The sequence below is a fragment of the Nicotiana sylvestris genome, chromosome 6 (assembly GCF_000393655.2).
Source record: "Nicotiana sylvestris chromosome 6, ASM39365v2, whole genome shotgun sequence".
NCBI lineage: Eukaryota > Viridiplantae > Streptophyta > Magnoliopsida > Solanales > Solanaceae > Nicotiana > Nicotiana sylvestris.
In genome coordinates, this window is record NC_091062.1 from 69,320,600 (window position 1) to 69,347,191 (window position 26,592).

Genomic DNA, 26,592 nt, shown 5'->3' on the forward strand with positions numbered 1-26,592 from the left:
GTTCAACTCTTGTTATACCCCTAAACCGTGAAACTGGCTTCCGTGCTCCGATTATCTTATCTGATTAACGATCCTTAATCGACTTGTGGTGCCCGAAGGGTCTTCACCATCAAGCCTCTCTCATTTTGTTCTTTCTCTCAACTTATTGTCGCCTTATGGTGCCTGTGAAGGTTTTCACCGATAAGACTCTCTCATTTTTGTTTTCCTTGTGTAGAATGAAGTGTTGCCCCTGATGAGAATCATACCTCTAACTCGCTTGACTTGGCACTACTCAAAGATTGATCGGAAGGTCTTTCTTTGGATCGTAATATAGGCTTTTGGATAAGATTAGAAACAAATGGTATCATAAAGGCTCAAAAACAGCTTAAAAAGGCTCAAAATTACAACTTTTGGAATCAGATTTCTTACAACAACCGCAACTTCTGCCCCAGTTTCTTTAATTGGGGACTTTTGAAATTTTATTTTGATGGGACCGAACCATGAGGCTGCCTACGTATCCTTAAAAGGAATCAGGTCGAACGTAGTTCATGTCATAGGAATTGCTTTGTTGTTGTTACTTTCTCTTTTTCTCTCTCTCTCTCTCTCTATCTCTCTCTCTCTCTCTTTTTCTTTTCTTTTCTTCCTTTTTCTTCCTTTTTTCCCACTCTTTTCCATTCTTTTCTTTCTCTTTTTCTCTTCTATTTTCCTCTTTTTCTTCTTTATTTACCTTTTGTGTCCGTGTTTCTGAACTTTGCTACTAATTCCAAAAGAGGGGTATGGAAGAAAATAAATAAGGCTCAAAGGGGTAACAAAGGATAAAATATTTAGATAGCAGAATAAAATGCCTTTGTCATTTCAGTCTTCAAAGCACACCAAATACAAACAACACAATTAAACAAACCAAAAAAATCATACATAATATCTTTTGACTGCATTAAAATTGATAGTCATATCTACACATTTGCCTTCTACATCTGTTAAATACAAAGCACCATTGGACAACACTCTCGTTACCATAAACGGCCCCGACCAATTTGGGGCAAACTTGCCTTTAGCTTCAACCTGATGCGGCAGGATGCGTTTCAATAGTGTTTCTTTATATTCTATCTGCCCCAATTTCACATAATTCGGGCTTGAAGTGATCTCAAAATGCCTTTTCTTATTTCCCTCAAATGTCTCTATCATCTTCAAATTGTTTCATTGCTTCATGACTAAACTAACTTTTAAGACCAGGATGAGAATTGCGTGTGCATGTCATGTCACTAGAGTCAGCAGGAAAAGAGGAAATTGCACTAGACAGATGGTGAAAGGGTTTGAACAACAAAACAAGTAAATTAAGCTAGGGTTATAACCCTGGAACAAAACCAAACAACACTAAACGAGCTACTATAACTAAGCAAACTAGGCAAAATAAAAGGATAGAAGGGTTTGAGTCACAAGACAATATCCGGATTGCAACCCTGAAAATAACCCGGTCAACAGAAATAACAACAAAATAAACCACCAAAACTCCTCCCTAGCTAACCAAGAAAGGAGCGTCTTTCCAATTACCAAGCTCGCCATCTTAGCCACTAAGTTCCACATCAATATTACCAATTTTAATCACATTGACCTCAGCAAATAGCTTTTAGGCCTCTTTTGCCAACTTGTTCTTAAGATCAACTTTTGGAACTGAGACTGATAGCGCTGAAAACTTTTCGGCAAGTGGCCCTCCGAGGATCTTAGAAGAATTCTCATATTCCTTTTCAAGACAAATCATACCCACCATATGCGTCTCATTATGAACAGGCGATGGACTTTGGCTAGTGTCTATTGCATATAGATTTCGCACGATAATGTAACCTGCATCAATAAGCTTCTGAACTGCTCTTTTCAGATGCCAACACTTTTCTGTGCCGTGACCCGGGGAATTAGAGAAATATGCGCACCTTTAAGAATAATCAAAATTCTTTGGAAGAGGGTTGAACATTTTTATCTGAATAGGCTTCAACATGTCCAATTGCCTCAACTTTTGGAACAAACTGGCATATGATTCTCCAATAAGAGTGAAAGTCTTTTCTTTTTCCTGTTGTCTTTTCATTTTGTACTCCGGCCTCGGTTGGAACCTCCTATGGGTAGGTGGTTGACATGCTTGAGGAGGCGGGTACAATATTTGTGGAGGTGGTGCAAGCCATTACGGGTCTTGTGGGTGTGGAGCATATGGCGGTGCATTATGGATAGAATACTAAGAAGGTGAGGCATGACCTTGGTGATTTTGTGGAGGAAAGTAGCACTGGGAAGGATTATCTGGAGGACGAGGATATTCATGGGGTCAGTATTGAGGCTGAAAACGTTTAGCAGGAAAGCCCACTCGATCCTGTTGTTGGTGGGACATAGCAGCATCCTTTCTATCAATTGGAGAACTGACCCGAGCAACTTGTTCGTTCCATCTGAACCAAAATTCACTAAATCTTTCCTTGGGTTTCTTTTCCATCTGAGATAGGGAGGAGTGGTTTGGGACAATATCTATATTATACTGAAAGTGTCGCACAAAATCTTGAGCCATGTCATTCCATGTACTCCACTTACCGACATCTTGACAATTATGCCATTCCAAAGCTGCCGCAGTCTGTAACTCATCTTTCCCGCCAACACTTCTCATTTCACTGCCATAACTCCTCAAATGGGCTACTGGATCTCCACGCCCATCATACAAATTAAACTTTGGCATCTTAAACCCTTTCAACTTTCTGGATATCTCATCTTGCTCTACTGTCATAGCAGGCTTTGCAGTCTCACCGGGATGCTCGAAATGAGGAGCGTAAGAGTATGGACCCGGGATCTTGAAAATTGGTTCTAGAGCATAGTGTTGGGCATCGGGGATTTTGAACACAGTCTCACTAGAGGATCGAGGAAAGGTAGCAAGTGGATGAGCTACAAAAACATGACTGGTCAAAGGAGCGGGATATGAGGTGGTTTTGGCGGGTAGAGTACGAAAAGGTTGTGGGGAGATATCAGCAATAGTGGGAATCTGGATTTGTGATAGTGATGGGATAGTTGCAAGGTTTTTAGTGTAGTTAGTGGGGAATGAAGGTGGATGATGCCCCCTGATCCAGGCTTGGTATATTTCAGTCATCTGTCCTTTCAACCTTAAGACCTCTTCTTTCAACTCTGATTCTGATTCAACAATTCCCTTAGACGGATCAATAACCCCTATGTCCAAGTCTTTTCTAGACATGGCTACCTTGCTCTTTGACCTTGTGTTGTATGGATAAGTTACCTTAAGAACCACAAACCAACTACCCTTCTTCTCAATGGAGATAAAAAAAGGAACAAAATGAGGTCATCACGCTAGCGTTAGCGCATTTAACAGCTGCAAATATCACATTATGTGCAATGCACCTAGCAACAATTAAAGGTTCAAAAATGACTTCGAGGGCCACAAGCTTACTTGACATCATCCCAATTTGTTTATTTAAATCTTCTCTTTTCTTTTCTTTTCTAGAACTTCTTGGCTTGCTCATTTTCCTTCCTCTCTTTTTTTTCTTGTAATTATCGCACTTTTCTTTCTTTTCATTTTCCACATCCCATAATTCATCACCTTTTTTGTTTCCTTCTTTTTTCCTTTTTCTTTTAATAAAATTAAAAAAAATGATTCGATCGAACCCTATGTAGGTTGCCTACGTATCATGACGCCACATGAATTATATTTTTGCATAGTTCGGGAATATCGGGAATAAAGTAAACAAATAAATGAAGCAAATCTTCTTTTTTTTTAATTTTGTAGACTTAATGTTCTATAACCTATTCTAAACTCAAGCTTAACGAGCATATATTTTTTTAATTTTGAAACAAACATTCTATGGAAAATTATTAAGCAAAAAACCATACAAAAGAAAAATATTTTTTTGATTCTTTTGTTAGGAAGGCAATCTAAAGAATAAACCAAATAAAAAATATTTTGAATTTTCATTTGATATCTTTGAAGAAAGATTTCGAAATAAGAAATGAACAAGATAGAAAATGTTTTTGGATTTCAGTTTTTGATTACCTAAGGAAGAAACTTTAGAGATAAACAAAGATACAATATGTTTTTTTTCCTCTATGTACACTATCATAAAGTTCTAGTGAAAATAAAAGAATTTTTTTTCATTTTTCCGTTAATTTCACAAAGAAGAACCTCATAAGAAAATCTTTTTGGATTTTGGGAATTAATATCTTGAAAGAAAACTTTTAAAGAGGTACTAAAAGAAAATTCCCTTCTTTTTCTGAATTTTTAGTCTTAATATACTAAAAGAAATGTAAAAGCAATTTTCATTTTATTTTGAGTTCTAGATATTAATTTCCCAAAGGAAAACCACCTCAAAAGAAATTTTTTATTTTATTTCTAGATTTAGTATTCTAAAGAAAACTTCTAATAGAAATATAAAACGCAAAACCTCTTTCTTTTTTTTTTGAATTTTTGAGTTACAACACACTTTTTCAAATACAAAGTAGAAAGTACAATAACAAAAGACTCGACATTACTATACAAAACTAAAAAGTAAAAGACAAAATAAAATAAAAAACAGACTCAATACATAAAAAAAAAATCTCCTTAAGCAACTCCTGAATGAGCGATCTTGACTGGATGGTCCCGGGGTGTCTGTCATACTCAAACTCCGGTAAGTAGACCCACACCTGTATGAGAAAATTAAGACCAAATAAGTTAAAAACCTAGAACGCTATGTGAGACAATAACCCTTCCTGTTGGACACATGCAAGACATGATTGTGACTATTTTTCTAAAATTCACCTATGTGGCTAAAAGTGGCTAAAATACAAGATTTGGCTACGACCCCGTGAAGCCAAGAACCTAAGACTCACTAGGAAGACCGGAACCTATGTGGTTTGCCTACGTATCATGCCTCGAAAGACGAGAATCGGGTATGCGTAGTTCGAGCAGATTTTGATATGGGCGAGAATTAAATAAAACAACTAATTTAGAGAAAAATATGTTTTTGTATTTTTTTTTTTTGAAAAATGATGAAACAAGTAAACTCTTTTTGGATTTTCTTTTCCCTTTTTTTATTTTTTTTTTATTTTCGGAAAATGATGAAAAAGCGCAATTTTTTTTTTTTGAATTTTTCATGTTTCATGTTTCATGTTTCTTTTTCTTAACAAAAATGTGAAAGAAAACATAACTGGCCCCTACTTGCTTTATTTTCACACTTCACCTTTTTTTTTCTTTTTTTTTTGGTTTTCCCTCAACTATCATTGGTCTACCAAATGACCCTTTTACCCTTGAAGATTGTAACATGTAGCCCATAGGATGCATCTGGATGGTTTTTTATTTTTGGGTACACCTGTTCTAGACGGACCCAACCCCTGTGTTGAGTCCCCAAAGTCAAATGCACATGATGCAAACAAACGTACCTACTAGGGATTCGGCATGAGGTTATGTTATTCTAAGTTTAAACCTCGGGTTGTGTTCTTAACCTGACTTACCCGAGCAGACTAATCGAGCCGAAGAAGGGGCAACGTACCGGGAGCACTAAAGTCTACCCGAACTTGTTGCTGGCCCAGCATCATTCTATTTGGTATAACTTCTACAGAAAAAGCGGGCCACGCGAACGTGTGCACCATTTTTAGAAGACTCAGAGGGGTGGCGTAAGAAGGCATTTTAATGCAATTGAAACAATATCAAAGCGGTAAATAAACGGCAATTAGCACAGTAGATCTACAAATACGATAATATGAACAATAAATAAAGCTAAGTAAAAATCATAAAAACAAGCTCGAATTCTTGAACCCTAAACCAGATATTCTGGGTTCTTGTCCCCAGCAGAGTTGCCAGAGCTGTCACTCCTCCTTTTTACTACCCCCAGAAGGGGTATATGGAGTTTTTTTCCAATTTAAGTGATAATCAAAACGGGATTAATTATTAGATTCAGAGTCGCCACTTGGATAATTTATGATGTCCCAAGTCACCGGTTTAAGATCCCGAATCGAGGAAATTTGACTCTATTTACGGTCTGCGAACACAGAAATATGGGTAAGGAATTCTATTAACCCGGGAGAAGGTGTTAGGCATTCCCGAGTTCCTTGGTTCGAGCACGATCGCTTTGATCATACTTGGCTTATTAAATTGTCTAATTACTCATTTTAAAAACCTATATGCATTTGCCTTTTTAAATTAAGAAATTATCTTAAAATAGGTCACGCGCACGTTCACTCATTTGTTTGGCGCGTCAAAAATCATGTCACGCGAACGTGTCCACAATTAGTAACGTTTTATTATTATTAAGAAGGTTTGGTCGAAGTTGTGCGAACACATACTTCGATTTTATTTTTAGAATTGTAGTTATATCACGCGAACGTGTCCGTAATTACAACGATATATTAAACGTGCCTAAAGCAAACTATGAACATTCATTTTTAAACTAAGTTTGGAGTTCAATAAAAATACTAATTGTAAATAAATTATTCACTTTTAGAACAAATTACTAAGTTATAATAGTTTCGAAAAATAGCACCTCCCTTTACATGACTAAAACTCATTATGACTTATAATAAAATCAAACTATCAGACTAATTTCAAACACGACACATTGAACAAATTAGCAAACAACTCAACATTTTTTAGAGGTCTTAGAATAAATTCAAACAAGACACAGTAAACAAACCAAGCTAGCAGACTAATTAATCAGAACATAGTCACATTTGTAGAGGTCTTTTTTTTTTGTTTTTATAATTATTATAAGTGATTGATACATTCAGTTGTTCTTTTAATTTTTGACACCATTTCCTAACAATTTTGAAAGGTCCGCAAATACAGAAATCAAAAGAAAGTGATGGACAAGATCTCATTTACATACATACTACTTCGTTCGTTCACGGCTAGAAGAACCTCACAGATATTAACAGTCACAGACAAGAAAACAACGGAAAGTCGCGATTACATCCAAAGCCGGCAAGGTTGATATTATAAAATACATAGTAGCAGTGCCACAAGGTGAAGATTAGAAAATATTGTATCCGGATAATAAAGCAACAACTATAAGCAGCAGAACGTTTCTTTCATTCTCGTATAAGTGCTTGAGACATCAAGATTACATTGATCAAGAACAAGTTAAGAGAAACGAACCTGAGATAATTTTTCCAAATGCAATCCGAAAATGCTTAACTACGAAAAACTCGGATAGCGATGACAACCTTAATGGAACTCCAATTTTGAGACGAAAATTAAAGAAAAACTGAAGACGAAAACAGAATAATGTATTTTCTGGCTCTGTTTTCGCTCCCTTCTCACGTTTCTGCCATTGTTTCTCCCTATCTTCCATATTTGTATCCTTTTTTTTTGGTTTTTCGTTGTGTGTGTGTGTGTTGAGAGGTGGTGGCTGAATTTTGGTGGTCGCGTGGCTGGAATTGGAGGAGTATCGCTGGATGTGGATGCGTTATTGTGTTTTCCAGCAATTTTTGAGAGGTTCAGAGGGTGGTTCAAGAAGAAGAAGCCTATGCTTTAATCTATGGAAAAGCAGCGGATCTGATAGAGTGTATATATCTAGGTTTTGTTTTATTATGTCAAAAACGGTTGATTTCCTTCTTTAGGTCCAGGGTCCCTTTTAAGTATCTTCCTAGGTTTTTAGGGGTATTGGGCTTGGGTTGTCATGGACTAAGTCTGAAAATTAGGCTTAAAATGGGTTGTTTGAGCCCAAATTTTATTGTTTCTCCTTGAACAAGACTAAAAATACGACCTCATTTACCAATTAATCCTACTAAGTAAAAATAACTATTAAAATAAAACTAATCGTAAAAACAAACCTATTTTTTTTTATATTGTCAAATATCATGTTAAAATAAAAATAAGGTACTATTTTTTGGTATTTTTTAGTTTTACGAAAAGTAATAAACTAAAAGCAACTAAAAGAAGAAATATTTTTGTAATTTTTATTTTTTTTGATAAAATAAAGTAAAAGAGTCAAAACTAATTGAAATAGCGATATTAGGCCTAAACTAAACATTTACATGCTAAAATATGAAAAAATTTGGAAAGGGTCAAAAATCACATGCCTACATAATGCATGAGAAGTAAGTCAATAAAATCTCTTGGAATGTCGTAAGACCATTATGCCTTTGATTAATATCATGAAATAAACTTTACCAACTTACGTATTTTTGAGACACATGGACAGATAATAAAATAAAAATACATATGGGGAATCGAGAACATAGGAACCTCTAGTATTTCTATGAATTGAGTTATTTATGGAAGTTGTGCATTTGCTCGTTTCATTTGTATCGTGCGGATCATGCCAAAAGGAAAGAAGGGATAGCCTTAACATACCTGAACCAATTCCCTTGACAATCCCTTTAACACTTGTTGATTGCGAAAATATGTAACGGCGGATCGAAGTAGAAGAAAATTCGTATGTTATTCTTGAGAAAGATTGTACCGTGCTATCTTAGAATTGCAAATCCCGTTGCTATTATGCAGTGTAACTTTGTATGAAATTTACCTAGAATCCGTCACTTTCCTTAGTTTTAATTCACTTTTCCAGTGAATTAGACTTGAAGATTTGTGAATTAATCATATCTTGTAGAAAATGATGATAACTTGAATTGAAGATTTGCACCGTATCATTCTTTTTGAAATGATCATATCTTGTATGAAAATGCACTATATTATTCTTTGGGAAATGACCCTATCTTGTATGAAATTAGTTGGATTTAAAAAGTCTTACCTTAGTGGGTCTGGGCCCCACTAGGTGATGACTTAGCAAAGAATCCCTCCAAAGTTTGCCACCTTTTTGTGTGAGTTAATACTCATGATCACGGCCCCTTTGGGCTGCCACGTTAAGGGGGTGGGAAATTTAATTTTATCCTATAGTTAATTAATTAATTAATTAGGTAATGTCCCGCTACCCAGTAATTAACCAATTACCCGCATAATTAAGAATTGTCTCAAATTACTTAAGATACCACTCACTTTTAACATACCTCATATACTTCACTATCATGGTCATGTGGTACCATGTATGGTACTAGTCCATAAATACCGGGTATTATAGTTCGGGCCGTATTTTACCCCAAATTGACAAATTTTGATGAAACTTATTTTCTTCGATTTGCTTGCCCTCTCACCTTTACGAATTTACTTATCTCTTGTTTGAAATAGCATAATACTTATAATTCCAAAATAGTCTCATTTTCGAGCATTCATCATTTTATTTATGGCGTACTTTTACGTATGAAAATATGGGGTGTAATAGTAGTAGTATTTTAAATTTGTATTTTTTAGTCTGTATGCCAATTTTCTTGCTTCCGAGGCCTCCAAAGGTTGATTCAAGATAAGGAGGAACTTACCTCCGAGTGGGATCAACTTTTGGCCAAGCGAGACCAAATTACTGCTTACCTTTTAGAATTGGAAGCTGGAGTTGCTACGACTGTTAAGTTGGAGGCTCGGCTGCTGCAAAATGAGCAATAAGTGGTGACTCTTGGCCAAGAGATCGCCCTATTGAGGGCTCAATTTTAAGAAACTAAGGCCAAATTGGTTGAAGTCAATAATTCCATTCTTGCCGCATCCGATCGTGAGACTGCCTTCGCTAAAAGATTTAATAATTCCCTTAAATTCCAAAGCTGAAGATTTTGCAGTTGCGGGGGCGAAGTATGCCCAATTGTAGGAGAAGTATAAGAGGACCATTAAGCATAATATAATTTTTAGCTGTACCATCCGTGACCTCGATGTTAGGATCTGATCTCTTTGATCTATGCGGGAAAACCTTTCTGCTATGGTCGGCCACCTTAAAGAATAACTTTAGCACCGAGCGGTTTCCCTCAATGTTGAAAAAACATATGTAATGTACAACATATGGAGAAAAACATTGGAAGAGGCCAAAACATGTAGGATTGATTTTGATGCCGAAATCGCTAAGGCCCATGAACTAAAGTTAGCAGAAAAAAAGGGTCTTCCGGCCCGGCCCGATGCTACCAATTCTTCTGGTTTTGGTCTAAGTTCTTGACAATTGAAGAAGAAACGGAAGGTGATGATGTTGAAGGCTAAAATGATGAGCCGGTGGAGGATCCATCCACTTCTCATGGTGTTGCAGATGATTCTCTTCCTCTGGGTCGTGGAGATGCAGTATCTTAGTTTTTGTTTTCTTTTTCTTTTCCATACTTTTGTATCTGTACTGGTTTTGCTATGAATAGAAGCACTTTTTTGCTTAAGTATTATGCAAATTTTTCTCTTTGCATACTTTTATTTGTTCAAGTCTTTACGTACTTTTCGTTTAAGTATCTACGCAAGTTTGCTTTTTACATCTTTTTTCATTTAAGTGTTTGTGCAAGTTTTTTTGCGTCTTTTTCGTTTAAGTGTTTGCGCAAGTTTGATTTTGCATTTTTTTCGTCCAACGCTTTGAGTGTATTTGTAATGACCCGGTCGATCGTTTTGAGAGTTAGAGACCCCGATCGTCGATTAACTGCTTCTTTTCTGCTATTGGGACTTGCCGGGAAGTTCATTTTGGTTTTTGGAAGTGTTTGCGATGCTTAGTCCCTTAAACGAAGACTTAAGACTTAGAATTTGGACTGCAATCGGAATAGTATGAAGAAGATTCCGGAATGGAGTTCCATCGATTCCGTTAGCTCCACTAGGTGATTTTGGGTTTAGAGGCGTGTCTGGATTGTGTTTTGGAGGTCCGTAGCTTATTTGGGCTTGAAATGGTGAAAGTCGAATATTTGGAGTTTTGGACTGAAAGTGGAATTTATGATATCAGGTTCGGAATCTAATTTTGGAAGTTGAAATAGGTCTGTAATGTTGATTATGACTTGTGTGAAAAATTTGGGGTCAATTGGACATGGTTTAGTTGGTTTCGGCATCAGTTGTCGAATTTGGATGTTTCAAGTTCATTAGGTTTGGATTGGAGGATGAATTATGTTTCTAGCATTGTTGATGTGATTTGAGGGCTCGACTAAGTTCGTATGGTGTTTTAGGATTGGTTGGTATGTTTGGTTGAGGTCCCAAGGGCCTCGGGTGTGTTTCAGATGCTCAACATATTGAAATTTGGACTTAGGCCATAGCTGAAGTTTAGGCATCTAGTGCTTTAGCAACTGTGTTGGGAGACCGTAGGTGCGGGGTGAAAGTGCAGAAGAGAAGGCGCAGAAGCGCAAAGGAGAGGGGCTACCTGGGATTGCTGGAGCGAAGAAGGTTTCGTATTTGCGATATTGCATAAGTGCTCTAGGACCCACAAAAGCAGAAAAGGACAGCAGAAGTGGACAAAAGACCGCAGGTGCGCACACGCAGGTGCGACCCCTAGATCGTAGAAGCGGACTCTGAGTTTTAAGTCATTTCCACACCTGCAATGGATTTTCCGTAGGTGCGGCTCCGAAGGTGGGAAGAATGGTCCGCAAATACGGTTTGACTGGCAGAAAAAGGGAAAAATCGAGGGATTGATTCATTTCACCATTTTTGGACTTGGGAGTTGGGGATTTGGCGATTCTTTGAGGGATTTTCAGAGAGAGCTTTGGGGTAACGATTCCTAACTCATTTTTAGTTGTACTTTATTAATCTAAAGTTGTTTTCTCCATTTAATTTCGGATTTGGGCTAAAAAGTTGGGAAAATGGGGGAAAAGCTCACCAACAGAATTTCTGAGTTTTGATTGGGATGTAAACCTCGGATTTGGATAATTTTCATACAAGTGATCTCGTGAGTGAATGGGTATTCATAATTTGTGACTTTTACCCAATTCCGAGACGTCAGGCGTTTTTGGCGTTTTTCCTATTTCTTGCCTTAGCTTTGATTTCATTAGCTAAATTAGTTTCTCGTAGTTATATTTATGTTATGTATTTGTTTTGGATAGATTTGGGCCATTCAGAGTCGGATATTCATGGAAAGAGCATTGTTTCGAATTGATTGAGTTTGGTTCGAGGTAAGTGGCTTGCCTAACCTTGTGGGGGGGGGGGAACTCCCCTTAGGATTTGGTATTGTTTATCAAATGAGCATTGTGTACGTGAGGTGATGAGTACGTACACGAGCTATTTGTTGTAAAACTCCATTTTTCACTAAGTCATAATCTGTTTCTCCTTATTTGAACTACACAAGCATATGTAACTATCCAGTTTTAGTTAGAATAGCATGCCTACGTGTTTTAACTGCCTATTTGAACTCTATCCAGTATGTTCAGTGAAATTACCTGCTTTTCTTTGCCTTGAACTTAGTCTAAACTATAGGTTTTCTTGCCATAATTGTTATTTCTATTGGTTGAGTTGCATATTTATTTTGGGACTATGAAACGATATTCCGGGAGATTCCCCCACGTACTGCATATTTACTTTGAAACTATAGAACCATATTCGAGGAGATCCCCCAGCACTGCATATTTACTTTGGGACTACAGAATGGTATTCCGGTAGATCCCCCTGCTCATTTACATTTGGCACTATGGGACGGTATCCCGGGAGATCCCTTGTTGTTATCATTGTGTTCTGAGCTGTTGGCTTTTATTGATTCTATTCCTATTAGATTTCCGTATTTATTTCTACTATGATACTTCATCCTGTCTTATTTTATTGTATTTATACCAGTAGGGCCCTGACCTGATCTCGTCACTACTCGACCGAGGTTAGGCTTGACACTTACTGGGTACAGTTGTGGTGTACTCATTCCCTTTTCTGCACATATTTTTTGTGTGCAGATCCAGGTTCATCATATCAGCCTCATCACTAGTTGCAGTCGATGGTGCTTATTGGAGACTTCAAGGTACATCTTCCCCCGCCCGCAGATCCTCGGAGTTCGCCTCTAACCTGCCTATGTTCATTTTTCCCTCTTTCTGTAGAAATGGTGTATAGAATAGTTAAGACTTCTTAGTAGCCTGTGACTTGTAGGTTTCCGGGTTTTAGGAATTGTTTTGTGCATTTCAAAAGTGTTAATTGTATATGCCGAGTGGCATTCAGTTCCTTGTTAGATAATTGTTATTGTTAGTAGTTAATGTTCATGTTTTTGTTTCATTTCCACAAAGTGTTAGGCTTACCTAGTCATAGGGACTAGGTGCCATCATGATGGTTTATGGAGAGAGAAATTGGGTTGCGACAAGTTGGTATCAGAGCTCTAGGTTAATAGGAGTCGTGAGTCACAAGCCGGTTTATTAAAATCTTGCAGATCTGTGCGGAGACGTTTGTAATTATTTTCGGGAGGCTATGGAACTGTTAGGAAAATTCCACTTTATTTGATTCCTTGTCGTGCGAGATTATTAACATCGAAATTCTAAATTTTTGTCTTCTATTCTCTCATAGATGATGAGGACACGTGCTACTTGAGATAACCAGGAACCCGCTCCCCCTGCTAGAGATGCTTGAGGCCAGGGCCGGGGTAGAGGCCGAGGATGCCCACGTAGTACAGCTAGAGCACCCGGGCGAGCTGCTATAAAGGAGCCATTAGTAGCTCCAGCCGGAGCACAGGCACCTGAGATTCCTGTTATTACTACTCCAACTCTTCAGGAGACCCTTACATAGTTCATGAGCATGTACAACACTCTAGCTCAGGCAGGGTTCATTCCCCTTATTGAGTCACAACTCAAGCCGAGAGAAGAGCACAGACTCCCACCGCCCGCACCCCAGAGCAGCGAGTTCAGTTCTATCAGATCCCAGAGGTCATACCGGTACCACCTGTAGCCCCAGCTCATCCCGAGAATAGGGTAGAAACTTCAGAGGAGGAGCGACATAGGCTCAAGAGGTATAAGAAGTACGACTCTCCTACATTCAGTAGTCTAGAATCAGAAGATGCTCAAAGATTTTTGGAGGAGTGCCACCTTATCCTCCGCACTATGGCATAGTAGACTTGAGTGGGGTTTCTTTCACTTCTTTCCCGCTTCGAGGGGCAGCCTATCAACGGTGGCATACTTATGAATTGGATGGTACAGATGGGGTAGCTTCCCTTACATGGACTCACTTCTTGGATATGTTTTTGAGAGAGTATGTTCCTCAGAGCCTCAGGGACGCATGGCACGCGGAGTTTGAGCAGTTACACCAGGGTGTTATGACTGTTTCAGAGTAGGCAATCCGATTCAGTGACTTGGCTAGACATTCACCAACCTTGGTTTCTACGGTTCGAGAGAGGGTTCGTCGGTTTATTGAGGGACTCATTCCCAGCATCAAGACTAGCATGGCCCAAGAGTTGGATATGGATATCTCGTATCAACAGGTGGTGAGTATTGCTAGGAGGGTAGAGGTCATGCTTGCTCGGAATAGGGAGGAGAGAGAGGCCAAGAGGTCTCGAGACTCTGGCCATTATTCTAGTGCCCGAGCTTCAGTTGTAGTTCATCATGGTAGGGATTATGTTAGTCTCATCGTTCATCCAGCTCTTCTAGCCGCCAGTGGTAATCCAGTTCCTCCTAGACCTCAGGAGCCTTATTATGCATCTCCGGTATCTAGTGTGCCTTCTGCACGGGGTGCTATTAGCGGTCGGTCCAGTAGACCTTGCCCGAGCTAGCCACAATAGCCACGCCTTCCCAGAGCTTATTTTGAGTATGGTGACACTCATCATATGGTGAGGGATAGCCCTAGACTTAGGAGGGGTGCACCTCTACAGACTTCTCAGCCACAGCGTGCTCCACAGGGTTCCTAAGCTATTATTACCGCACTAGGTACCACTCCACTTTCTCAGCCATCTCAAGGTGGAGGTCGGGGAGGCAGAGGTCGCCCTATAAGGGGAAGCTAGACTAGATACTATGCCTTTTCTGCTTGTGCAGAGCTTGTTGCTTCCGATTTTGTCATTGCAGGTATTGTTCCGATCTGTCATAGAAATGCATCGATTCTATTCGATCCAGGCTCCACTTATTCTTATGTGTCATCTTATTTTGTTCCATATTTGGGCTTATCTCGGGATTGTCTGTGTTCCCCTGTTTATGTGTCTACTCTTATGGGAGATTCTCTTGTTGTGGACCATATGCATCAGTCGTGTTTGATTACTCTTAGTGGTTTTGTGACTAGAGCCAATTTATTATTGCTTAGCATGGTAGATTTTGATGTTATCTTGGGTATGGACTGGTTGTTGCCTAATTATGCTATTCTAGATTGTCACGCCAAGACCATGAGATTTACTATGCCAGGTTTACCGCGATTAGTGTGGAGGGGTACCTTAGATTACACTCCCAGCAGAGTTATTTCATTTCTTAAAGCTCAATGAATGGTCGAGAAGGGGTGTGACACATATCTAGCTTATGTGAAAGATGTCAGTATTGATACCCCTACAGTTGATATAGTCCCAGTAGTGAGGGATTTCCCTGAGGTGTTTCCATCTATTCTTCCGGACATGCTGCCCGACAGAGATATTGACTTCGATATTGATTTGTGTCCGGGCACTCAGTACCTCTCTATTCCTTTGTATCGTATGGCCCCTCCTGTGTTGAAGGAGTTGAAGGAACAGTTACAGAAATTGCTTGATAAGGGCTTCATTCGGCCCAATGTGTCACCTTGGGGTGATCATGTCTTGTTTGTGAAGAAAAATGATGGTTCAATGCGTCTGTGCATTGATTATCGCCAATTGAACAACGTCACAATGAAGAACATGTATCATTTGCCTCATATTGATGTCTTATTTGATCAGTTACAGGGTGTCAGTGTGTTTTCCAAGATTGACATGCATTTTGGTTATCACTAGTTGAAGATTCTGGAGTCACATATCCCAAAGACTGCTTTTAGGACTCGGTATGGTCATTACGAGTTCCTTGTCATGTCATTTGGGTTGACCAACACCCCAGCATCATTTATGAATTTGATACACAGTGTATTTCGTCCTTATCTTGACTCGTTCGTCATTGTAATTATTGATGATATTCTGGTGTACTCCCGGAGTCGAGACGATTATGAGCAGTACCTAAGGACAATGCTTCAGACTTTGATGGAGAAGAAATTATATGCAAGGTTCTCAAAATATGAGTTCTGGCTGGATTCAGTGGCAATTTAGGTCACTTTGTCGAGTGAAAGGATCAAGGTGGATCCGAGGAAAGTGGAAGCGGTGCAGAGTTGGCCCAGACCATTCTTAGCTACAGTGATCCAGAGTTTTCTTGGTTTGGCGGGTTATTACCTTTGATTTAATGAGGGATTCTCATCTATTGCAACACTTATGACCAGGCTGACCCAGAAGGGTGCTCCGTTCAGATGGACGGAAGAGTATGAAGAGAGCTTCCAGAAGCTCAAGATAGATTTTACTATGGCCCTAGTATTGGTATTGCCTTCAGGTTCGGGGTCTTATACAGTTTATTGTGGTGCGTCGCGAGTTGGCCTCGATGCGCTGTTGACGCATGACTGTAGGGTATCCCCCTTATATCTTCTGTAAGAACGAGAGGGATGGGCTCCACAGAGGCATGCGAGAGAAAGCGTTGAACAATTATTCAATGATTGGAGAGGCTTTGACAAGACATTGCCTACGCGTCCAGACAGCTGAATGTGCATGAAAAGAACTATCATGTCCACGACCTTGAGTTAGCTACTATTGTTCATGCCTTGAAGATTTGGAGGCACTATTTGTATGTTGTCACTTGTGAAATCTACACTGATCACCGGAGTTTGCAGCATTTGTTCAATCAGAAGGATCTTAATTTGCCTCAGAGGAGGTGGTTAGAGCTGCTTAAGGAATATGATATCACCATTTTGTACCACCCAGGGAATGCCAATGTGGTGAACGATGCTTTGAGCTGTCGGGCAGAGAGTTTGGGGAGTTTAGCTTCTCTTCTGGAAGCGGAGAGGCCCATGGTTGGATGTTCAGGCCTTAGCCAGCCAGTTTGTGAGATTGGATATTTTTGAGCCTAGTCGAGTATTGGCTTGTGTGGTCTCTCGATCTTATCTTTATGATCGTATCAGAGAGCGTCAGTATGATGACCCCTATCTGCTTGTCCTTAAGGACATAGTCCAGCACGGTGATGCTAAGGAGGTTACTATTGAGGATGATGGTGCTTTGACGATGCAGGGCAGGCTGTGTGTGCCTAATATAGACGGTTTGCGTGTGTTCATTCTTCAGGAGGCTCACAGCTCGCGGTACTCTACTCATCCAAGTGCCTCGAAGATATATCAGGACTTGAGGCAGCATGACTGGTGAAAGATGACGAAGAAAGATATAGTGGAGTATATTAGTCGGTGCCTAAATTTCCAGTAGGTGCAGTATGAGCATTAGCGGCCGGGTGGATCGCTTTAGAACTTAGAGATTCCGGAGTGGAAATGGGAGCGGATCACTATTGATTTCGTTGTTAGACTCCCACGAACTTAGCAAAAGATTGATGCAGTTTGGTTGACTATAGATAGGCTAACCAAATAAGCTCATTTCATTCTTGTGATGACTACCTATTCCTCCGAGAAGCTGGCTGGAGTTTATATTCGCGAGATTATCAAGCTTTATGGCATGCAGGTATCTATCATCTTTGACCAGGGTACGCAGTTTACATCACGGTTGTGGAGGGCCGTACAACATGAGTTAGGTACTCGGGTTGAGTTAAGCACAATATTTCATCCTCAAATGGGCGGGAAGTCCGAGTGCACTATTTAGATACTAGAGGATATGTTTTGTATGTGTGTGATGAAGTTTGGATGTTTATGGGATCATTTCTTGCTACTCGTGGTGTTTGCTTACAACAACAGTTATCATTCCAGCATTCAGATGGCACCGTGTGAGGCTATGTATGATAGGCTATGTCGGTCTCTAGTGGGTTGGTTCGAGCCGGGCGAGACTAGATTATTGAGTACAGACATGGTTCTAGATGCTTTGGAGAAGGTTAAGGTGATTCAGGATAGACTTCGCACAGCCTAGTCTAGACATAAGAGTTATGTGAATAGGTTCGTGATGTTGCATTCATGGTTGGAGAGCGGGTCTTGCTCCGGGTTTCGCCTATGCATGGCATTATAAGGTTCGGAAAGAGGGGCAAGTTGAGCCCAAGGTTTATTGGTCCATTTGAGGTGTTGCAGCGTGTTGGGGAGGTTGCTTATGAGCTTACCTTACCTCCCAGCCTACTAAGAGTTCATCCGACATTTCATGTTTCGATGCTCCGGAGATATCATGACGATCAGTTTCACGTGTTCGATTTTAGCTCAGTCCAGTTGGACAAGGATCTATTTTTTTTGAGAATCCAGTGGCTATTTTGGACAGGCAGGTTCGGAAGCTGAGGTCAAAGAACAATGCATCAGTAAAGGTTCAGTTGCAGGGTAAGCCGGTCGGGGAGGCGACTTGGGAGACTCAGCAGGATATGCGCAGTTGTTATCCTCATCTTTTCACCACTTTAGTTATGTCTCTATGCTCGTTCGAGGACGAATGATTATTTTATGAGGTGGAAGATGTAACAATCCGATCGGTCGTTTTGACAGATAGAGCCACGATCCCCGATTAATTGCTTCCCCCTTATATATCTACTATTGTGACTTACCAGGAGGTTCATTTTGGTTTTTGGAAGTGTTTGGGACACTTAGTCCCTAAAACGGAGGCTTAAGACTTAGAATTTGGACCAAAGTCAGAACTATGTGAAGACGACTCCAGAATGGAGTTATGTCGATTCTGTTAGCTCCGTTGGGTAATTTTGGACTTAGGGGCATGTGTTTTGGAGGTCTGCAGCTCATTTAGGCTTGAAATGGCGAAAGTCGAATTTTTGGAGTTTTGGACCGGTGGTGGAATTTTTGATATCGGAGTCAGAATCCGATTCCGGAAGTTAGAGTAGGTCCGTAATATTAATTATGTCTTGTGTGCAAAATTTGGGGGTAAATCGGATGTGGTTTTGTTAGTTTCGGCTTTGGTTGTCGAATTTGGATGTTTCATGTTCATAAGGTATGGATTGGAGGCTGAATTGTGTTTTTAGTATTGTTGATATGATCTGAGGGCTCAACTAAGTTCGTATGGTATTTTATGATTGTTTGGTATGTTTTGTTGAGGTCCCAGGAGCCTCGGGTGTGTTTCGGATGCTCAACGGATTGAAATTTTGACATAGGCCATTGCTGAAGTTTAGGCATCTAGTGTTTTCGCACCTGTAGTGGAGAGACTGCAGGTGCGGGCTCGCAAGTACGGAAGAGGAGGCATAGAAGCAGAAAGGATAGGGGCTACCTGGGGTCATAGGTGTGAAGAAGGTTCCTTATCTGCGATGCCACAGAAGCACTCCAGGACCCGCAGAAATAGAAAATGACCGCAGAAGCGGACAAAAGTCCGAAGGTGCGCAAACACAGGTATGACCCCTTGATCGCAGAAGCGCACTCTGAGTTTTAAGTCATTTCTACATCTGCGATATATCTTCCGCAGGTGCGGTGCCACATATACGAAGAAAGGTCCACAAATGCGGGTTGACTGGCAGAAAAAGGGCAAAATTGATGGTTTGATTCATTTCACCATTTTTGGACTTAAGAGCTCAGGATTTGGCGACTCTTTGAGGGATTTTCAGATAGAGCTTTGGGGTAACGATTCCTAACTCATTTTGAATTGTATTTCATTAATCTAAATTTGTTTTCTCCATTTAATTTCGGATTTGGATTGAAAAGTTGAGAAAATTGGGGAAAACTTCCCCAACCGAATTTATGAGTTTTGATGATTTGGATAATTTCGGTACGAGTGATCTCATGAATGAATAATTGTTCATAATTTGTGACTTTTACCTAATTTCGAGGCGTGGGCCCGGGGAGGCTTTTTGGGCATTTTTCCAAATTCTTGCCTTAGCTTTGATTTCATTAGCTAGATTAGTTTCTCATAGTTATATTTATGTTATGTAATTTATTTTGGCTAGATTTGGGCCATTCGGAGTCAGATACTCTTGTAAATAGCATTGTTTCGGATTGATTGAGCTTGGTTCGAGGTAAGTGGCTTGCCCAACCTTGTGTGAGGGAACTAACCTTATGATTTGGTACAATTTGATATATGAGCGACGTGTACGTAAGGTTGCGAGTACGTACACGGGCTATTTGTTGTAAAACTCCATTTTTCACTAAGTCATAACTTGTTTTTCCTTATTTGAACTACACTAGCATATGTAACTATCCAATTTTAGTCAGAATAGCATGCCTACATGTTTTAACTGCCTATTTGAACTCTGTGCAGCATGTTTAGTGAAATTACCTGCTTTTCTTTACCTTGAACTAAGTCTAAACTATAGGTTTTCTCGCTGTAACTGTTATTTCTATTGGTTGAGCCGCATATTTATTTTGGGACTATGGAACGGTATTCCGAGAGATTCCCCTTGTACTGCATATTTACTGAAGCTCATCAGAGCGGAGGGGGGGGGGAAGGTTCTAGAGAGAACCATAGATAGAGATAGAGAGATGAGAGTCGATTGAGTGAAGAATGAGAGGAGTTTGGGGGGGTCGTTTGGTTTAATTTGGTAAGAACGAATCTGGGCCGTTGATCAATTTTGATAAACGGCCAAGATTTAATCCGGTTGGGTCGGGTAGATTTAGGGATTGGGCTTGGGTCTTTGGGCTGGTTTAATTAGGCGATTGGGCTGGTTTAATTTGGGTTGGAGTCTGTTTGATTTTTAGGCTAAATTTAAAAGCCAAATTTGGCTACAAGTTAAATAGCCTCTTTTTCCCCTTTAATTTATAGAAAAAATAGTAAAGAAATTTCTGAAAATAAATTGAAAGCACTAAAATGGTTTATAATATATAATTATCAATTTAAAAATATAAGATCCCATTTTATAAACATGAGACGAATTTAAACCTAAAAATGACTAATATTGCAATTATGCAATTTTAACCTTAACAATACTAAATAAATTTGTAAAAAAATATATTAGCTATATTTTAGTGTAAACATAAGACTCCAATAAATGAATCACCAAAATGAAAATTTTGGGATAATTATTGGGGTTTTCTTCATAAAATAGGGCAGTGAATTGATTTAAAAATCTTTGAAAAAATTAAGGAAAAATAATGTAACCTTGGGATATAGTTATATATGTATATATAGGCTATTTTGAAGGTATTTTGCATATTTAAAAATACAGAAAAAATTGGGTATCAACAGTCCATTGGCTCAGAAGCCGGCAACTCATCCCCCTCTCCGGAGAAGCACATCCCGCCACTTGGGACCTTTCGATACTTACGATGGCAAGGTCAGTATATAAAAAGAGGAAAATATCATCTCATATATACGAGGGCCAAGGTAAAAGCAACTTACGCACACACCTTGGTATTTCGCTTCCCATCTGCCCCGGGACAAAGCTCGCCACCTATGCTCGTCGCAAGTCGAATGGGTCGCCAACCTCTGGACCCAGCCAGGCAAATCGAGAACTTTGCCCGGTGCCCATGAAGTTACTATAGAAAAGGAGGAACACAGTTACTAAACTGGCTTTCGCTATGAGCGAATCTAAGAAAGCATGAGACACTCCACTCACGCGAGTGATTCCATTCCTCGGAAAATGGCATGAGTTCCACGGGGATAATATCAGTCGTCCAGACCCGGATGAATCGACTGACCCACTCTCGATCCTCATCTTCCTCATCATCAACAACGAAGGGCGTGGACGAACGACACCGCAAGGTTAGCAGGCCTCGATGATGAAAGGGCTGGTACATCCTGACGAGGTGACTAAGCGTGAATTCAAGCCCAGCCTTCTCTGCAAAGAATCTCATCATCAACACTACTCGCCAAAATGATGGATGTATCTGTGCCAAAGTAACTCGATACTTCAAGCAGAAATCAAGCACGACCATATCAAGGGGCATGTGCGAAAGGGTACAAGTATATGTTCAAGAATCCATCAGCAGGGTCCGTAATACCCTCATCCAGGGAAAGCGCCTACAACGCTATCCCCTCGCCCCATCCGCAGTCTCTCCTCACCACCTCTACATGTTCCTCTCTTATCGAAAACATAGCCTTCAAAGTAAACTCCCGCGAATCCTAAGCACTGGGAGTGGAACTTTCCCCTCCCTACCAGGCAGGCCCTGAAGTAGCAGCCATAACTATGGTAGAATTGGCAAACCGAAGCGGGATCTAAACCAACACTTCCGTGCTTAAGGTAACGAAGGACTCGATGCCAAGGCGGAAGGATAACTATCTAAAAAATGATGAGATATTCCAAATATGCAAGAGCCGCCCCATGTATATGTGGGAAACAGCAATGATTCGCCTACCCAAGTGGTACCCAACCTCAGAGATCTCCGTCAAGAAGAAGTTGGGCCACAAAGTGTTAGCGACATCGACTCCAGTTCCGAGGTGGTACTTGACCTCGAAGTCTCCCTTGAGAATAAAAATAAGAACTTCGAGCTCCGTCCACAAGGGCTCGACCTTAGGAAATCGCCTAAATACAAATGGTCGCTTCCTCAGAAACCCGTCTACAAACACCTTAATAGGTTATCTACGTCAAAGCTCAAAGTAAAAGCTCCAAGCGCCCGAAGTTTACTTTCACTTTGGTGCTCTATCTCTACGAGGATCGAGGGCCCCGATGATCCAAGTTTTCCAGACCGCTTCAGGCTTGATCCCGAGAACAATGATGAGCTCGGAAAGGAGCCATTTCTGTCGACCAAAGGCCGGAAAGGATATTGACGATCGTCAGCAGAGGCATACATTCAAATCTCCGCAAACACACAAGAATATACAAGAACATGGCAAAAATCAAAAGCAGAAGTAAAGAAGATGTCTTCATATTTCATAAATATTGGCTTACAATGGCCCTCGGGGGGTCCTTACATGCAATTACAAAAGCCCGCAAGGGGTCCTTACACAGAAACAAAATGATGCACACACATGGTAAAAATATTAGAGACTAGTCGACTCTCGAAGGTCCACCTCCTGCAACAAACGACTCTGGGAACACATTCTCAAAAGCCTCATCCCGTCCCTCCGCATTCATATCCCCAAAGGATAGTTCAAGAAGAAGGGAGGGATGAAAAAATGCCATAACCCGCCAAAGGTCGAGGACCCTCACTGGCCAAGAGAACCTCGGAGAGATAGCAGACCTGGCGAGCATCGGCCTCGCTTGCACGGCTACTTTGAATCAACTTCTTGGAATATTGAGCCGTGCAAAAAGCTAGACCGGGGCAAAGCATCACGTCGAGCCGGTGTCTGAAGGTGAGCAGTAGTGTATAATCCGATCCCCCTTGTGAGTAGCGGTGCATAGTTCTAATGTCTTTCTAAAAAAGGGGAGAGTCGACTCCTCGTCTGTTGCCATCTCAAGCTAATAAGCACAGCAATAATGACTGCAACAACAATGGTAGCGACGACAAAATGGTATAATCTCGATCGACAAAGGGAAGCTTAGGCAAGAGGCCACGACACAGCCTATAGGAGCACTACTATATGACCTTAGGGCCGCAAACTACAAACATGATGATCAACGATAGAGGGGGATGGTAAGAAGAAAAGGGCAAATGAGTGGAAGAAGACACTTGGATAGAAAAACAATGCCAGAACACCCCCATTTATAGGAGATAATGACGCGGTCATCGAGGCCTTTGGAAGACAGATCAGTGGATGCAATTACTGCATCCTTGAAGAACCAAATCGACAGCGATACTTTCACCTTGGAGAACAGGAATCGACAATGCATTGAATGATGCCGAAAACTCAAGTCCATGGGATGTCCCGATTATCGCAAAAGCTCGCGCCATAGGTTGAGTCATCAGTATGGCGTCATCACGAGAAGCCTGAGGAGTCAGGTGTCAGAATCATTTCCCATTGCTTCATTCTGAGAAACGCGGAGACTATCTGTATATGGCGAAATCAGAGGGCCTAATTTCTTGCTATCAAGTCACTTCAGAAGAATGTCTCGAGACACCGAGGACGTGGAGCTGCGACCGAGTACCCTCCCTCGAGGCTCGTCGAGGCTCGACTAAAAGAAGACAAAGATCGAGGCTATAGCAAAACGGGAATTCCCAAAGCACACGGCTAAGTCTGATAGAGTCGGCCTACCCAGAGCCCGTATCGAGATGTCGCATCTAATCGTCCTATCTCCATGCTTTTACAATTAATATATTTTGTACTTTGGCAGGATTCCCCTCCTATATAAAGGGGATCCTCACCACTTTTGTGGGCGGCGGCTACTGTATCTTTCTCCATCCATTCTACACAAGATCAATAATATCTCTCTCTCTCTCTCTTTTTTCCCTCCAACTTACTCGCTCGAGGCTACTCTTTCCATCTATTGCTTTCAAACTTGTTCTTCATTTATTGCTTCATATTGGCCATAAGGAGCCTTCTTTAATTATATCTTAAATGTTATCCCCTCCCCAGTTACCCCTGATAGCTCGAGCTCGAGCTGGGTATCGACCTCGAGGCCTTTCATCGACCAGTCCAAAGCCCGGGTAGCAAGCCCCCCGGTTTGATTACTGCCCCATTTTATCTTGAATTTTATCGTTAAACTTCATACGCCTAGCATTAACTGCTCTAACAAACTAGCATAAAAATAGATCATGTATTTTTAGAGTCCCATTTACAAATTTAATTGTTGTTACCATTTTTACGGTAAACATCAGTATAGCCGAATGAACTCAAAGGAGTCTGAGACTAGTAGCATTTAGAAGAGATGGAATGTTGTCCCGGTAGTAGAATAAAGATAAATTTTTCATAGATAAAGGATGACATTTGGACCGACGATTGAGTAATGATTTGAAGAAGATTTCATAAATTATACGAGATTAAAATACCCACGTAAATGAATCACATTGGGATGCTATAAAATACGCTTATTGAAGTACAATATAGCCGCTAAGTGGATCAGGAAAATCACTTCAAATATTCCTCGATGCAATGTAAGCCCTAGTTGCAAGGTATTACGTAAGAAGTTTCAAGTTATCGAAGGTATATTGTAGATCAATATTGAAGTGAATCAACAATGGATGGACAAAAGTCTCTTAAGATGAACAATAATGAGGTATCATTAAAAGACTTAGATTTATTGGAATAAGAAACAAGAGTAAGCTGGAATTTGATAGCAGACCTCAACAACGATAAATCGAAGTAAGAGTTATAGTATAGCATGATCTACCTAGATCTAGTGAAATCATGCGGATAGATAAATAGGTCTATGAAATAAGATATAGCAATATTCGTAAATTGTAAAAAAAAGTACTGAGCAAAGAAATTCAGTGTACCATGGATTCCCAGAGGGATATCATGTCAAGCTCTGCATATGTTCACAAAGTGAGAATTAGAGGTTGGCTAAAAGCTGTAGGAAAAAGAGGAAAAGAGTCACATATACGTATATACAAAGTCAGAGTCATACAAACTGCGTGATAGAAGGTGGCAACAGTTACGAGATTAGAAGGATTCCGACCACGAGTCTTAAGGTGAGAAAGAGGCCTAAAGGGGGGAATGCTCTGGCCTTTGGATTTATTCATAGAACAATTGCCTAAATAGTAAGGAGAGTACTAAAATATTCGGAGGGCATAAATTATGAAAACGATAAGTGCATCAGCCAACATTCGAGGACGAATGTTCCAAAGGGGGGAATGATGTTACACCCCATATTTTCGTACGTGAAAGTACGCCATAAATAAATTGATGAAAACTCGGAAATGAGAGTATTTTTGAATTATAAGTATTATGTTATTTCAAACAAGAGGTAAGTAAATTCGTAAAGGTGAGAGGGAAAGCAAATCGAAGAAAATAAGTTTCGTCAAAGTTTGTCAATTTGGGATAAAATACGGCCTATAATACTCGGTATTTATGGACTAGTACTATATATAGTACCACATGACCATGAAAGTGAAGTATATGAGGTATGTTAAAAGTGAGTGGTATCTTAAGTAATTTGAGATAATTCTTAATTATGGGGGTAATTACTTAATTACCGGATAGCGACACATTACCTTATTAATTAATTAACTAGAGGATAAAATTAAATTTCCCACCCCCCTAACGCGGTAGCCCAAAGGGGACTTGATAATGAGTATTAACTTATACAAAAAGGTGGTGAACTTTGGAGGGATTCTTTGCTAAGTCATCACCTAGTGGGGCCCACACCCACTAAGGTAAGACTTTTTAAATCCAACTAATTTCATACAAAGATAGGATCATTTCACAAAGAGTGATACAATGCATTTTATTACAAGATATGATCATTTTCACAAAGAATGATACAGTGCATTTTCATACAAGATATGATCATTTCACAAAGAAAGATACGGTGCAAATCATCAATTAAATATGTGATCATTTCCTACAAGATATGATCAATTCACAAATCTTCAAGTCTAATTCACAAGAAACGTGAATTAAAACTAAGGAAAGTGACAGATTTTGGGTAAATTTTCATACAAAGTTACATTGCATAATAACAACGGGATTTGCAATTCTAAGAGAGCACGATACAATCTTTCTCAAGAACAACGTATGGATTTTCTTCTACTTCGATCCGTCATTACGTGTTGTCGCAATCAACTGGTGTTAAGGGATTGTCAAGGGAATCAGTTCAGATATGTTAAGGTGATGATAGGCTATAATTTCATATTTTAGTCAACTATTACATTCCAATTCACTGCACTTAAGTTGAGTTTGTGCTTTAATCGTTAGTGTTTTGCACTAATTGTGTGTTTTATGCCTTATAGGAGTGATTCCGAGCTATGTAGATGTTATGGAATTAATTCAAGTTATTTGAAGCTTTGAAGTCTGAGTAAAATCTCAGAGAATTAAGCCGGGATCGTGTTCTGGGATCAACGGATGATAGTTAAGAACGAATGAAGAATCGAGTATATATTGCGCA

At 40.0% G+C, this 26,592-nt stretch overlaps 1 protein-coding gene across 1 annotated transcript; it reads left to right on the top strand.

The window, feature by feature from the left end:
• The first annotated feature begins 14,093 nt into the window (after positions 1–14,093).
• LOC138870743 (uncharacterized) lies at positions 14,094–17,027 on the top strand. Its single transcript, XM_070148578.1, has 7 exons — positions 14,094–14,391; positions 14,710–15,039; positions 15,148–15,545; positions 15,591–15,853; positions 16,064–16,157; positions 16,505–16,711; positions 16,833–17,027. The coding sequence occupies exons 1-7, from the start codon at positions 14,094–14,096 to the stop codon at positions 17,025–17,027; spliced, it is 1,785 nt and encodes a 594-aa protein (XP_070004679.1).
• The last annotated feature ends 9,565 nt before the right edge of the window (positions 17,028–26,592 follow it).

Excerpts from the sequence above, each read along its gene's own strand:
- LOC138870743 (XM_070148578.1), top strand. The coding sequence starts at position 14,094 with ATGGCCCAAGAGTTGGATATGGATATCTCGTATCAACAGGTGGTGAGT. Across the intron at positions 15,854-16,063 it reads GAGAAGAAATTATATGCAAG|GCTGACCCAGAAGGGTGCTC; the intron begins GTTCTCAAAATA and ends ACTTATGACCAG. Across the intron at positions 16,712-16,832 it reads GTTCAGGCCTTAGCCAGCCA|GACATAGTCCAGCACGGTGA; the intron begins GTTTGTGAGATT and ends CTTGTCCTTAAG.